The sequence below is a fragment of the Schistocerca piceifrons genome, chromosome 8 (genome assembly GCF_021461385.2).
Source record: "Schistocerca piceifrons isolate TAMUIC-IGC-003096 chromosome 8, iqSchPice1.1, whole genome shotgun sequence".
Lineage (NCBI taxonomy): Eukaryota > Metazoa > Arthropoda > Insecta > Orthoptera > Acrididae > Schistocerca > Schistocerca piceifrons.
Genome location: NC_060145.1, coordinates 291,704,280 through 291,720,567, shown reverse-complemented (window position 1 = coordinate 291,720,567; position 16,288 = coordinate 291,704,280). Strand labels below are relative to the sequence as shown.

Sequence of the window (16,288 nt, the reverse complement as noted above, 5' to 3'; positions counted from 1 at the left end):
GCAACAACGGGACCGGCTGGCTGGTGTGGCCGTGGGGCTTCAGTCTGGAACCGCGTGACCACTACGGTCGCAGGTTCGAATCCTGCCTCGGGCATGGATGTGCGTGATGTCCTTAGGTTAGTTAGGTTTAAGTAGTTCTAAGTTACAGGGGACTGATGACCTCAGATGTTAAGTCCCATAGTGCTCAGAGCCATTTGACCCATTTTTTTGAACAACGGGACCAACGACGACTGAAGAGAATCGTTCAGCGTGACAGAAGTGCAACCCTTCCTCAAACTGCTGCAGATTTCAATGCTGGGCTATCAACACGTGTCAACGTGCGGACCATTCAGCGAAACATCATCGATATGGGCTTTCGGCGCCGAAGGCCCACTCGTGTACCCTTGATGACTGCATGACACAAAGCTGTACGCCTCGCCTGGGATTGTCAACATCGACATTGGATTGTTCATAACTAGAAACATGTTTCCTGATCGGACGAGTCTCGTTTCAAGTTGTATCGAGTGGATGGGCGTGTACGGTTATGGAGACAACCTCATGAATCCATGGACCCTGCATGTCAACAGGGGACTGTTAAAGCTGGCGAAGGCTCCGTAATAGTGTGGGGCATGTGCAGTTGGAGTGACAGTCTGACAGGTATCACGTACGAAAGCATCCTGTCGGATCACCTGCATCCATTCATGTCTATTGCGCATTCCGACGGACTTGGGCTATTCGAGCAGGACAGTATGACACCGCGCACGTCCAGAATTGCCACAGAGTGTCTCCAGGAACACACTTCTGGGTTTAAAGACTTCTTCTGGCCACCAAGCTCCCCAGACATTAACATTATTGAGCGTATCTAGGATGTCTTGCAACGTTCTGTTCAGAAGAGACCTCTACTCCCTCGTACTCTTAATGGTTTATGGACAGCCCTGCTGGATTGATGGTGTCAGTTTCCTCCAGCACTACTTCAGACATTAATCGAGTCCACGTCACGTCGTGTTGCGTCACTTCTGTGTTCTCGCTGGAGCCCTAAACGATATTAAGCACAGTATCAGTTTCTTTGGCTCTTCAGTGTAGTACCTGTTATTATAAATCTAATCGTGTATATTTTCGTTTTTATAGTTTCCCTTAACTTTCCAAATGTTTTATTATCAGCTGTCTGTGAGCTATGTAATGACTCATTCCATGACGAAGTATCATGGACCTACTTAGTACCTCAGAATCTGGTGAATTAAAAAGAAAAAAAAAAGCTAAAGGAAAAAGGGACTCACCGTCGATAACGTAGTCGAGCTGGTTCATGGCTCCCAATGCCTGATATGTAAACTCGCCGCCGTGGCGAAAGATGGCCTCACGGATGTCCAGGCGGACCCTGTCTTGTATTTGCTGGTTGATGGCAAGCTGGTACAGAGCGTACGTCATGGTCGAAACAGGCGTGTCAAGCCCACCAATCAGGAAAGCGACGATGTTGCCAACTATTGTCTCGTCATCCATTTCTGAAAATGTGAAGTGCTGTCACAGGAGACGTAAACCAAAGAACGAGGAAATTTTTGGTACTGTATATTGCATAATTTCTTTAAAAGCAGCTTTACAAATTGAAAACGACATCGGCATTGAGGGTCGGACTGAAAGCTATGTGTAATAACACCTATACCCGATGAGTAAGACAGAGAGACTGAGAGTCTGTTCCGTGATTACTAGCTGCCGTCAGGACGTAGCTGTTCTGGTGTCTGGAGACCGATCATGTGGAAGAAGTAGCGCTGCCACATTCTTACGTCATGCGGTTGCTACTTGAAAAGTAGCTAGACTCTGAAGACGTAGTCATTGCCTCATTAAAGTGAATGGAACGCAGAAGGGACCCGTGGTGAAGGGTGCAATATTTTGCGTAGGTTGCTAATTGTGTCTGAATACGATGCTCCAGCTATAGGCACCATTTGATTCAATACAAAATTTAGGGTGAGTTCATTTTCGGTGAACAATTTAATAATTCTGTGAAAAAGATCACCACCAGTTTCTTGTGTTGCTTTCTGTCTAAAGTGATTTATTATAACACTAGTATCACCCGAAAAAAGTACCAATTCTGCTTGATGAATCGTAAATGGAAAGTCATTCACATATGTAAGGAAAGGGGTGGTCCAAAAATTCAAACTCGGGGGGACTCCTATGATTTCTCCAGTTACTAAAATATCCTCTCCTTCAAACACTGTTGAACTGTTCAGCACACCTTTTTGTATTGTGTTTGTTCAGTATGATTTAACTACTTGTGTGTAAAGCCATCAGTTCCAAAAAATATAAGATTATCTCAGATAGTATCATGATCCATACAAGATGCAACCAAACACTTTGGAAAGTTAAAAAATACCAGCTTGCAATATTTTATTATTTAAAGTGTGTGAATGTACATAAATAGCATTCTCAATCGAGCAGCCCTTCTGGCACCCAAACTGTGCTGTGTTAAGTAAATTGTTTCTACTTATATGAAAGACAGCTCTTGAATACATCACCTTTTCGAATATTTTAGAAAAGACGTCAGTAATGAAACTGGACGATAATTATTTAAGTCTTTCTTGTCTCCTCCCTTAGTAGAAGGTTTAACAAATGCGTATTTTAATCTGTGTGGAAAAATTCCTTGCGCCAGTGACGCATTACATATACCAGTAAGGACATTACACTATTAAGTTAGAACAACTTCACAGAATTCTGTCTGAAATTCCATTAACACCGTATGAGCATTTGTTTTTTATAATTTTCAATGTTCTATTACTGTCAGTGATAGATGTTGGCACTATTTCCAATTGCTTAAAACTTAATGGAATGAAATTCTTAATATATTGTCTTTCTTCTATAAGCCGACAATTTAATTTCATTTTTGCTGCTATGTTAAAATATCATTTTTAAAAACGCCCGCAGTTTGTGTTCAGTCATAACATTGTCATTTAGTTTAACTGTTGTGATATATTGTACAATGACTCGTTTTCTTTCTCCTGTTTCAAAACATCACATATAATTTTAATCTTATCATCTGTATTATTAATTTGTGTCAGCACAAGCTTATTTTTGGACATTTTAACGACTTTCCTTAAAACATTACAGTATTTCTTGTATAATGCAAGTATTGTTGTATTTGGCCTATTCTCGTTTATATATAAAATTTTTACATGAGATTTTAATCCTGTCATTTATCCATGGTTGACCGTTTTTTGAATAAACTCCACAAATAACATTTTAGGAACGCTACTTTCAAATATCGACACAAATTTACTATAGAACACATTGAAGTTCACTTTAGCATCTCTTTCTATACGTAACTCATCTCATACCATCTCTTTTATCTTGTTCTTAAAACATTGTACCGTATTTCATTAATAGGCTTCCTGCTTTCTATGAACATGCCACAGAGTTGTTCGGCGCTATATTGTTTACTTCTATTAATTATGCATCGTGGTCAGATAGCGCATTAACTATTTGTACACATTAACTGTTTCAGCCTAAGCACTGTATATAAAAATGTTAATCATAGACCTGTATCTTACTGCATGCGAGCTGGAAAACCGTATACTGAAATAAGATTAAAACTGCCGAATAAAGATACCAGACCATTTTACCTGTCAGAAACGTTTAAGACAATGTATTTAAATATTTACAAACTACAGTTTCTTATTGTCGGAGAGGTAGCTCAATAAAGCATCTAGATTTCTCATACAAAGCTGAAAGTTTTATAGATGGTACTTGTAGAGTGTTGCAATTACAAGAGAACTATTCTGAAGTCACAACTGAGAAGTTCATGCTTCTAGGTTCTGATCTACAAAAAACTGCTTGATTCAATATTCTTGACTTTGTGTCTAACTTTTACATATATTGCAATCCCTCTTTTTTACCCGTGACCCCTAAACGAAACTGTTTGTACGATGTTCAGAGAGGCACAGAACATGTATCATTTCAGAATTTTCTGCATCTTCTAGACACACGAGAAGTTGATTTGTCTTGTTCTTCAGGCCTCTAATGTTGTGGTGAAACAAATTAATTTAATTTTCTGGAAACTGTTATATAAATTATGGTCCTGTTCTGTCAAGACTATCTGTCAGTAACCTGATCTTAACCTAAAAAATTTGCCCCTCTGACTCCAGCAATCACAGAAAATTTTGATTTCATGCTTGTACCCCCTTACACTTTTTGTAAGATGCTCAGCTAACCTGTTCTACCGTCTCATATTCAGGTGCAAGCCATGATTTGTACATCTTCCTTGCAGTAACAGGCACAGTACAGATATGAGACTCTGTTTCAGACAAAAGAAATCCACTCAGCTCTTTATTTACATGACTGACAGTTGCGTTAACCCAATGCGAGTCAGAGAGTTACAAAACCTCTACAAACTCCACACGACTGTGTGCTCTTGTTACTCCTGTCTCCTCCAGTTCATCTTCAATACTACACTCTTAAGTTTCTATCCGCTCCTTCTACTATAAGTATCTGATCTTCATTATAACCTCTGTACAAAGTCCGTATGTTCCCCGTCATTTGGCTAAGTTTGGCACTAGGCTTCACGATGCCTATGACCTGGTATTCCACCCCAGACTTTTTCTGAACCATTTGGCCTACATCCCTTCCATAACCGGTATCTAACAGTAAGACTCTTTTCATTCTATTTTGCACTGACTTAGCCTTAACTGTTCCTACGAGGGTGCTCCATTCTACTTTGCTTAAGAACTGGTTGAGAATCTTCTTCTATTTCAAGTAAGGGGTCAAACTCATGGTTAACCAGAATTTGCATGTGATTTCTCAGGTTTTCTCCTTTCGTTTATGAATGATGTCCGTTCTTTTGGACATGTTCAAACCAATAGACACCAGTCTTGATCCGCAATTTGGCACTGAAATGAATTCAGTGGCAACAAGTGAAAATTTGTGTTGGATCAGGGCACGAATCCGGATTTCCCATTTTACGCAATTACTTTTTTTTGCCACTGGCGCCGAAGGGAGGGGTGCGGACAAACTGGGCAGGGGTTACAACCCGAGACCTGACCTCCATGCCCCCCCTCCTCCCCCCAACCCCCAGGAACCAAGAAAAGCTTAGGATACGTGGAGTAGAGATATAAAACACATAGATGATTTATTTTATTTTAACTTTTTTTTCTAATAACACCAAGCATAGCAGGAAACAGGGGTCACAAAGAGGAAAGAACAGCAAGTCGACACTCGGTTGGACTGACGATGCATATTTTTTCAGAGAAGGGCAATCCAGTGACTAGTAAATATGAAGAGTGGAAAAGGCGTCGATCAATTCCTCATTGCAATAACACTCCAGCTCCAGGGTGGGTTAAGAAAGACACTACAAAGAAAATTGGACAAAAATTGTATGTATTTGGGATTGCGGACAATTGCAAAATACCAAAAATCAAGGACATTTTTTTCGCCATCAGAAAGCAAATAGTGATCTGCGTGTCTTCAAATCCCCTTCACGTAGTTCACTTTCCTTTGTCGGGAGTATCTCAAGCCCGGGTAGAGGAGCAGGTGAGGAGATATCTGATGAGGAGTCATACAGGTAATTAAGGCCAGCACATGTCGCACCAGAAATAGGCACCTATCACCGAGTTGCTTACTAGACGATCCTCATCCATTTCCAGAAAATCATAAGTGACATACAAGAGGGCCTACAAGATTAATCCCCTGATGGCTTGACAGGCATACATGCTTCCCACGGACCATAAGGTACCACGCAGAGTGGACATCAGTGGCAAGATAAGGGGCACACACGAGTCGCCGGGTGGCACACCAGTCTGCGTGCAACTACATTCGGTGATCTGTTCTGCTGAAGAAAGCCATAGATCGCCTTCGTGGACATCAAGCGCGTTGGCAATATTGCAGTGCAGACAGTCGAAGAAACAATGGCGAAAGTGAAAGGAGGGCGGAGGGACGTCCGAAAGCTGGATACGACAGAGAGAGCGTGATGCAAGGACCTCCAGCAACAGGCTGGTAAGGCACGTGGTACAACGGCGCCACACCACCATTTGAGAGCTGACGAAAAGGGCTACCACTATATCAGGGGTATGGTACAGGCCTAAATCGCTCCTGTACCGCGGGAGGGTAAGGGTCGCATACCGTATGTTGAACAGTAAGCCGTGGCAAACATATGAACCCAGTGTTGCTAGCATTGAACGGTGGAATGGGGAGTGCCTGTGTCCATTGCAGAAGATGGAGGACTCGCAAATGATGATCTAGGAGCCTAGCTCGTGACTGGGACAGGAAGCACCGGTACACCGGTAGTGGAGCGCAATCATGCGTCACAGGTCACCCGTAAAATGGAGTCCCAAGCATTTGATAGTAGCAGTTGCATGCAGTGGAGCAGCGCTACCTCAGGAAGCTCTGCATCTATAGCCATAGCGCTCGATTTGTGAACGTTAAGCCAGCTACCAGAAGCTTTGCTGTAGGTGGTGACCTATGCCAGTGACTCCCTGACATCAGCACAGCTACGAAGAACCAGAACGAGATCGTCAGAATAAGCAGTGCAGCTGGCCACCGAGAGACATCCAAGACAGGCGTTGACAGAGGCCGCAGAGCAACGGTTTCATGGCAAAAGTATACAACAGTGACGAGAGCGGGTAGCCTCGACAAACTGAACGACGGATCAAGATGAGAGAAGTGAGACTGCTATTTTACAGTGTATGGGACGTCGCTCCACGAAGGAGGCGCATTACGACATCGACAGGGGTACCAATGTATTCCGTATTGCAGAGCATTGCTTCCAGGTAGCTGTGATTGATCCGAACACCTGGAAGAAGTCAAGAACGGACAAAAGTCCAGGCACAGAATGAGTGTGAGCAAGAGTGATTATGTCATGATAGCGACAGAAGGTTGTAAGAATGTTATTGCCACCTTCCAAGGAGGTTTGATCAGAAGAAAGCATATACCAGGCCATTCGTTTCAGCTGTGCAGCCAACAGCCAAGTAAAGATCTTTGTATCACTATTGAGCAACGTCAAGGGGCGGTAATGGCATACGCGTGATGTTCCCTGAGGCTTGTGGATGAGAATGAGGAAATTGTCGAGGAAACCATCTGGAATCTGCGCGTTAGGCGACATAAGATCCCGACAAATTTCCGTCCACATCGGAGCCAGTAGGGGACGAAATTTCCGATAAAACTGTAGTCGGAAGTCATCAGGGCCACGTTACTCATTCGTAGAACCCACCTGGATAGCATCATAGACTTCATCCTCCATGATGTCGGCAAGCAGATCCATTGTTGCATCCATAGGAGTGTCGGGAGATCACAGTAATGTTGGCAGGGTGGTGGCGTTGTGCAGGGTACAGCTTAACGTAATGTGCGTGGGGGGCAGACCCTATATCATGTTGAGTACCTAAGCGTTGCCCTTCATCAGTCGTAAAAACATTAATCAAAGTCCTCTGACGGTGGCGCCATTCCACTATCATTTGGTATGTAGACGGCCCTCCTGGGCTAACCCATCATGTGTGCACGCCCTAACCACAACTCCTTGAAGGTGAAATAAAGAGAGGACAGTGAGCTGTAGCTTGGCATGATTCACCATCACCTGATACTCTGTCGAGTATGGCATCATAATACATTCCCGAAGAACGGTGACGTAGAATACTGGGTTTGTCGCCGCCACGCCATGACCTCCCTTTCATAACCCATCAACGCCTTGTAGAGGGCAGGCTTTGTGCAGCGGACCCGTCATGACAGGGCAGACTGGTATGGGTTACGGCGTCGACGACAAGCTGTCTATGTGGTATCGATGAGGTGCCAGTCGTCTATTGAAGTAAGATGGACCGTGTTCAGTTTCAATGGCCCCAGGCCGCGCAACACCTTTTGACGGCAGACTGATAGCACAGACATACGTGCCATGGTCAGAGAATGCAATGGGCCAGACTTGAACAGCCTGCATCCCCCAACAGTATGGCAGGAAATATAAAAACTATCGAGGCAACTCGAGGTGAAATGCAGGCGATCACTAGAAACATGCTCCCAAAAGTCCAACCTTGGAGTCGGGACAGATATCTTGTTGTTGCTGATGGCCATTGTCTGTTGGTACTGACTCCAGTGGCAATGTAGAGAGACAGGTAAAACGTCCATCGTGACGTCTAGAGAAGTCGACACAGGTGTGACTGGTTCAGAGTGGGCGCAGTAGGATGTACTCAGTTCAGTTTTATTCTGACACGCACCATTGAGAACACAGCAGGCTTCAAACCTCTTCCACGATTTAGCAGTGTGACTGACGACGTTGCCATAAGGTTGAAAGGCGGCCTCCATGACGTCAAACAGGACCTCAAACGGAGGGTGGCACGAAGGATAGAAAAATACAGCCCGAAAAGATCTTTCGGCAGGAGAGGCGTATCGTACCGAATAAACCATTCTACTTCATCTGCTTCTGGTCGTTGATGATGTCAAGGAAAAGTTGATTTAATCGTGGCTTGACGATAGGAAAACGCCATGACGGTCGGTGAATTAAGACATAAAGAGCAGCCTCTCGCAAGTATCACAAAAAGTGAGACGTAGACAAAACGTACTCGCCTCACCACTGCCGAACTCAGACTTAAAAACTACTTCGACTATCCGAGCACGCTCTCTGAAGTGTTGGCAGAAGAGCCAACACCGTGTTGCTAGAGGAGGCCGAAATGCACGCTTTTAAGCTCACGCAGATTGGCGTGAGGTCTGGAACAAGGTAAAGTAATTATCCTATAAAGAAAAGAACGTAGTTCTTGGAATACTTAACTTTAATCCACAAGTGGTGTACATCTGTCTGACGGTACAGGCATCACAAGTTAAATATCTATTGATAATGGCGCCTTGCTAGGTCGTAGCAAATGACGTAGCTGAAGGCTATGCTAACTATCGTCTCGGCAAATGAGAGCGTATTTGTCAGTGTAGCATCGCTAGCAAAGTCGGCTGTACAACTGGGGCGAGTGCTAGTACGTCTCTCTAGACCTGCCGTGTGGTGGCGCTCGGTCTGCAATCACTGACAGTGGCGACACGCGGGTCCGGCGTATACTAATGGACCGCGGCCGATTTAAAGACTACCACCTAGCAAGTGTGGTGTCTGGCGGTGACACCACACTCTCTGTATGACCCAGATGGCCATCTTGTGGGACACTACTTAACTTACCAACCCCATTCTACCACACTTGCTCGCTGCAAGTCGCTGCATTCAAATGGCTTTAAGCACTATTGGACTTAACATCTGAGGTCATCAGTCCCCTAGACTTTGAACTACTTAAACCTAACTAAACTAAGGACATCACACACATCCTTGCCCGAAGCAGGACTGGAACTTGCGACCGTAGCAGCAGCGCGGTTCCAGACTGAAGCGCCTAGAACCGCTCGGTCACAGCGGCCGGCTGTCGCTGCATTCCCGTAAGAGTTCAGGAGAGAAAGCGCATCCGCACTGAATTGATATTAATGACCGTCCGAACCTATTTAGTCATTTATGAGTGGTGTCTGTTCTTTCGAACATGTCAATAATCTATAAAAGTTTCACAAATAATTAAATTCGAGAAGTAAAAAAGTTAGGTTTTGGGACTATATAAATATCATAAACAATTAAAAGACCCATTAAGCATTAATGAAATGCTTTCTATGATTACAGCTAGAGGTGACTTAAAAATGAAGAAACTAGTTTATTCTGCATACTTCATTACTTCATTAACAAGTTATCGGATCATTTTCCGCGGTAATTCAAATTACAAGAATAGTATTTACAGAAAATAGAAGCATATTATAAGAATTATATCTGATGTTCATTGAAGAACATCTGGCAGACACTTCTTGAGATAACTGCTTCACAATATATATATTTTTAATTACCTTTGTCCTACCAATACTTCTGTTTTTACAAAAAAATAGTGAAAAACATGAATGTAATACTAGGACCAAAAGAAAACTCAACAATGACTACAAGGACTTAACATTAGTTCAGAAAGGAGTCAGAAACATGGATACACAACTATTCAGTAATCTACCAGAGTACATAAATGTCATGTAGATAATTTAGTAGAGTTTAAGACTGAACTTTTTGTTGGACATCGCCTTCTGTTCCATTGAAGAGTATCTTCGCAGGTGTCTTACATTTAGCGTTCTATGTTAATTTACAATTAGAAATGGCACTGCAATACAGTACCATATAGTATGTTTACACTATTGCACTATATACTACATATCCTTGGCTTCTCTTCGCATCCCTGGGACCACCCTCCGTGGGGTGAAATACGACTATGAGATGTAAAGTAATATCCCGTACAGTAGCTGACCACTAACTGTTAATACAGAGCTCTTTATTTTTTCTTTTACTTTTATTGCATTGGTTCCTCCCAGATACCAGAAAGTCCTGTATTCTGACGGAATCTATCGTACACGATTAATGAATGACTGAGTGAGGTAGGAGCGTAGAAATGCAGTAGTGTGGTTCTGATGTGAAGGTGAGAGCACGTCTAGAACTGGGGAATGGTGACAGTGAAGGTTCATACCCATATGTAGTGTGGTTCTGATGTGAAGGTGAGAGCACGTCTAGAACTGGGGAATGGTGACAGTGAAGGTTCATACCCATATGATTTGTACCGGCTGACGACTTCCTGTCGGCACCGCTTTTGGACTGTTTCTTATTTGCTGACGTCCGCAGCTGCATCAGCGTGTCCACCATGTCTGCGCGGACTATTCCTTTCTGCCTCCGTTCGTTCATCATCTGCAAGAAGTAAGTATCATTTTATATCGCAGTCTGAAGGAGTACTTCAGGTATAAAAGTCACCACAAAAGTTAAATACGTGAGAAAAACAAACATTTTTTAAAAAGAAGACGTACGAACACTTCATTTGAAAAGGGCACTAGTATAAAGCAGTGAGGGAAATTCCTTTGGCGTACTGAGCGAGAGAAAAATTATCTCTATGTCTGTGTACGCACCCTGCTCTCAGTCATCTCGCTCTCATGGCATACGATAGTGGCACAAAGAAATTGCCTAGTAGGGTTACTTGAGTAACATAAGAGATGTAAAATTTAATTGATGAAAGGGGAAAATACAAACACGTAGCAAATGAATTATCAAAAACGAATACAGACATGTGAAAATGAGATTGACGGGAAGCGCAAGCCGGCCGTGTGGCCGAGCGGTTCTAGGCGCTTCAGTCTGGAACCGTGCGACCGCTACGGTCGCAACTTCGAATCCTGTCTCGGGCATGAATGTGTGTGATGTCCTTAGGTTAGTTAGGTTTAAGTAGTTCTAAGTTACAGGGGACTGATGACCTCAGATGTTAAGCCCCGTAGCGCTCAGAGCCATTTGAACCAAGGGAGCGCAAAATGGAAAAGTAGGAATGTGTAGGGGAAAGGAAATAGATGACGGTACGATAGGTGATGTAATACTGCGAGAAGAGCATGGCACAGCACTGAGAGACGTAAATGTCTTCTGGAGCAGGCGACATTACCTCCTAACTTTAAGCTTCACACATTGGAACGTAAATATTCCACCTGGAATACAGGGTATATGAGACAGACGAATAACGTCAAATTTCAAGAAGACTGAAATAATCCCAATTATAAAGAACACAGTTATTGATAGGTGTGAGCATTACGGAACCATCAAGTTAATAAGGGATGATTACAAAACAGTAACGCGAAACATAAGTAGAAAATGGAACGATTAAAACATGATTGCAAAATGCTAACACGAAATATTTCAAGGAAGATTGGACGACTAGTGGAAGTCGACCAAGGCAAAGATGAATTTGGTTCGGAAGAAATATCGGAATAAGCTAACCAATTCTTACGCTACGTGGGGGACTGATGACCTTAGCTGTTTAGTCCCCCTTAAACATCCCAACAACCACCACCATCTTACGCTACGACCTACAAGGTACGTTGAGGAAATGAGAATACACATTTATAGCACTTGTATATTCAGAAAAAAACTTTTGAAAATTTTGACAGGTGTACGCTCTTTGAAATACTGGAATTATTAACGATAGCACGCAGGTAGCAAAATGCTATCTACACCTTGTACAAAAACCGGATTGCAGCTAACAGAGTGTTTCCGTCATTTCCGAATGCCCCACAGATCTGCATATTAGATGATTCGACCAGTTGGCCAAATGGAGATCTATAACGACAAACCTTTAAAACTCTGTCAGATGCTGATAACGCTGTCTCGGACGAGTACTTGGCATCTCAGTGCTATTCAAAGTGATCGCTCAACATATGACGCTGTTCACGCCCCCTATATACCCTACCAAGCCTGGTAAAAACGTAAGCGTGTGTAACACTAATGCTCTCGGTGGGCGTTCTACCCGTCACAGAGAACTGCAACGCCAATCATTTACATATACATCGATGGAGTGTAAGTGTACGAAATTACATCAACATCCGACGTGTCCTCTGCGTGCTTCACCTTTTTGGCAGGCAGTGTACTTTCAGAGAAGACTTCCTAATACCTTAATTTGTTTTACATGCTGATAAACATCATTTCCACCCTTTTTGCTCATGAGAACCACACATTGCATGTTCTACCAGCTTACAGCAAAACCTTCCGAGATGGTGGTCCAAATTGCTGTACACACCGATACCTCTAATACCCAGTAGCACGTCCTCTTGCATTGAAGCATTCCTATATTCGACGTGGCATACTATCCACATGTTCATCAAGGCACTGTTGGTCCTGATTATCCCACTCCTCAACGGCGATTCGGCGTAGATCCCTCAGAGTGGTTGGTGGGTCACGTCGTCCATAAACAGCCCTTTTCAATCTATGGCTCTGAGCACTATGGGACTTAACATCTGAGGTCATCAGTCCCCTAGGCTTAGAACTACTTAAGCCTAACTAACCTAAGTACATCACACACTTCCATGCCTGACGCAGGATTCGAACCTGCGACCGTAGCAGCATCGCGGTTCCGGACTGAAGCGCCTGGAACTGCTCGGCCATTTCGGTCTATCCCAGTCATGTTCGATAGGGTTCATGTTTGGAGAACATGCTGGCCACTCTAGTCGAGCGATGTCGTTATCCTCAAGGAAGTCATTCACAAGATGTGCACGATGGGGGCGCGAATTGTAGTCCGTTAAGACGAATGCCTCGCCAATATGCTGCCGATGTGGTTGCACTATCGGTCGGAGGATGGCATTCACGTATCGTACAGCCGTTACGCCGTCTTCCATGACCACCAGCGGCGTACGTCGGCCCCACATGCCTCCCCAGCATGGGGTTGCTGTCAAGTTTCCTCCGAACCATAATAGGCGCTGCTCATGCATGGTTGTTCACATCTTTCGGCGGGTTTAGTGACGTCTCTGAACAGTCAAAGGGACTGTGTCTGTGATACAATATCCACAGTCATCATCTATCTTCAGCAGTTCTGGGAACCGGTGTGATGCAAAACTTTTTTGACGTGTGCATGTCTCATTCATTTGGATTTGCAGTTCCTTGTGCTTGCTGTGTTTGCAGTTAAAATTGTTGCATGTAAGGTCGTGACTGGGCTGGGACACAAAAAACCACGATTACAGTGTGTTTTGGTGAAGTACAAAGTGCTTTTACGACCATATTTCTGAAAATGTGTGTTACGTTTACGTGTGCTTCACAACGCCTCTTCAGAACGATGAGAAAACTGGGCTTGCCACACAAAAAAGTAAGTAAAAAGAATATAGGCACGAAACACCGTGACAAACTAAATTACATTTAAAGCATAAAATGATAGGTTAACTCCCAACAAAATTTCTCATCAACGTCGTTTTGTTGCAGAAGACAAGCTATCTGTAATAAATAATACACAAGTGGTCCTGAAAAACCATGCAGACTGATTGTAAAGGTATTAACTAAAAGAAGCAAATTGTTGATTGAACTAAATATTCCCGTAATTTTGTTATTATTTAGTAAAAATGTTCGTATTGCAGATTAAATAAAATAGAAACCCACTGATGATGGCACAGAGGTGCTGAAACATGTTTGGGAATTTGGAAAAAACGGTTTTTTGCATAACTGGCGGTCCTTACATCCAACAATATGTCTCACTCTATTCTCAGTTACTGCCTTCGGTTCACGTCCCTCGACCTGCACTCTGATTTATGTGTAAGGCGGCGGTCTGAGTGGCACCGATATTCGTGGATTCGTGGATGTCGTCCGAACATCGTCCGAACACATCCGATCTTTACAAGTCAATACGCCACTATGTGCGCGGTCACAATGTAGCCGATCTCATCGCCCGACTGTACAGATTTCGGACGACAGTCGGTGCAGTTCAAATCAGTTTTTTTTTTTCGGTCATAATTGCCGACACGATACGAAACATGGACTGTGGGAAACTGGTAAGTTAGTCAAAGGAGGAATTTGTGGCGTCTTGAGAATGAAAAATATCGTAATCGGGATATAGCTCGGAATCTATGGACTGAGATCGCAGGTTTATTGAAAACCACAAGCAGGCAAAATCTTTATCAGAAATTTTATGTGTCGATTATAAGTTAGAAAAATAATTTGTTCGAGTGAAAAGAATGGTATATCTTACGATTAAAGTTACTGTAGTGGATCTTTTGGGGCTGTGTAGGCGGACATTAGCTGTCTACAGATAACTGTTACTGCTTTTATGCCAGTAGGCTGGTTATTGTGTTCCATGACATGATTTGCGAATATGGCGCAGGAATGCTTTTCCGCTATACAGTGCTTTAGGTGTTCAGAGCACCTTAGTCCACCAGTGTTTGTCTTTCACACATATACTGAATGACAGTCACTGAATGTTAACAGACATATGTCTGCACAACTTCAAATAAATTCAGCAAAACAGGTTTTTGATGCTTTCCTAGAAGTGTGATTTGAGCTGTGTTAAAAAATCCTATATTCACATTAAAGATGCAATTCTGGCTCATGTAAAACTAAAAGTGACAGTTTGACATTTGACTCCTGGCGATTACGTCCTTTCAATGATTAGGCCTATACTGTGTTTTAAAAAGCACAATTTCAACGTTTTTGTGTGATATGTTGGATGTTATTTACCATCCTCTAAATACTAATTTAAAAGCCAATGTTTTCACTCTTGCACGTCAAATACTACGAATTTTTTTATTTATTCGATATCGAATTCTGGAGCTATGCTTTGGGCAATATAATTGATTTTTATTATTAAAAGCTACATTGAATTCGAAATAATAGAGCTACCAGAAGGCTTGTTACCTCCTTTCTCAAATCCACTAGACAAGTGTTCAAAGAGTAGTGAAGTTTCCAGCACTAGAATCTGACTATCTGAATATACTTATTGCCAGTGCTGCATTAAAATATCGTTTTTAGAATAAAGTGAGCTGTTGTGAAACCGCTAAACTACTTTTCATTAATTAAATAATGTTTGCTTACTCACATACAAATTTTATCCATTCGTCACGTAATAGAAACATCTACTTTCATCACGTAAATTAATCATTATATGACGATATCCTTATTGGCAAAAGCGTTATACACCGAAGTTGCCTCTGTAGCAAAATAAACCATGCTCCGAATAAAGTGCTTTGGAGAGATCTTTAGTGAACCTAATATTTTTGTAATACATGGGTATTACGTAAAACTTGTCTGCTAATTCCAATAAATGATGACAGAGGGTTCGGTATTCGAGACGTTCTTTTTGAGGCAGATATAACTCATTCGGGATCTTTTTAACAGCAAACGGGGCATTGTAGCACTCGTCTCGAAGCGCAGAGGCGTCCTGGTATCCATCCCACCCGTAGAGGTTAAAATCTAACCTACTTCATATATAGACTAGATTCTAACCTAATCTAACCTGCTCGATCCCGCCAAAAACTGACGAATGAGATCGGACACACAGTAACCAAGCTGTCGTTTGATGTTATCGGGCGACTTCTGGCGACGGAATCTGACGACCGTTGCAGGTACCGTTGTGAACGCAGCGTAAGGCGTAGCCAACCATTTGGTGCGTACACTTTATTTCTGATAATTACAGAATTTTGGAGAGTGTATTCCAGTTAAATTTATATCTGTGTTCATTACATACAAAACATTTTAGCTTTCTCGGCTATCGCAGGCTTTCGTACCTGTACGGTGGAGAAGTAGAGGAGGGTCTCTTCCCTCTCGGATGTAAACGTCAAGGGAAACAGCTTGAAGAGTTGTGGAGCCAGGAGACTGATGGCGAGGGACAGCTGAGCTAGCACGTCTTTGCGTGTGAGGCTCATGACGTGTTCTCTCATCGGCGATTTGGCCTCCGACATGGAGCCGGCGTCCGCCCCCAGCACTATCGCACAGAGCACGTGGGCCGTGTACCGAGCCATCAACTGCCACACGTCAATGGCCTCACCTGCAACGATGTGGAGAATGTCTTGAGCACTTACT

General features: G+C 43.0%; 1 protein-coding gene across 1 annotated transcript in view; it reads right to left on the bottom strand.

Moving 5' to 3' along the window:
* Positions 1-16,288, bottom strand: part of LOC124712280 (cytochrome P450 6k1-like) — a 66,021-nt gene that overhangs the window by 11,177 nt on the left and 38,556 nt on the right. The window contains exons 4-6 of the mRNA XM_047242574.1: positions 15,994-16,253; positions 10,531-10,669; positions 1,257-1,478 (exon numbers count right to left, since the gene is read on the bottom strand). Of these exons, the coding sequence (XP_047098530.1) occupies positions 1,257-1,478; positions 10,531-10,669; positions 15,994-16,253 (621 nt within the window). The remainder of the gene's footprint in view (positions 1-1,256; positions 1,479-10,530; positions 10,670-15,993; positions 16,254-16,288) is intronic.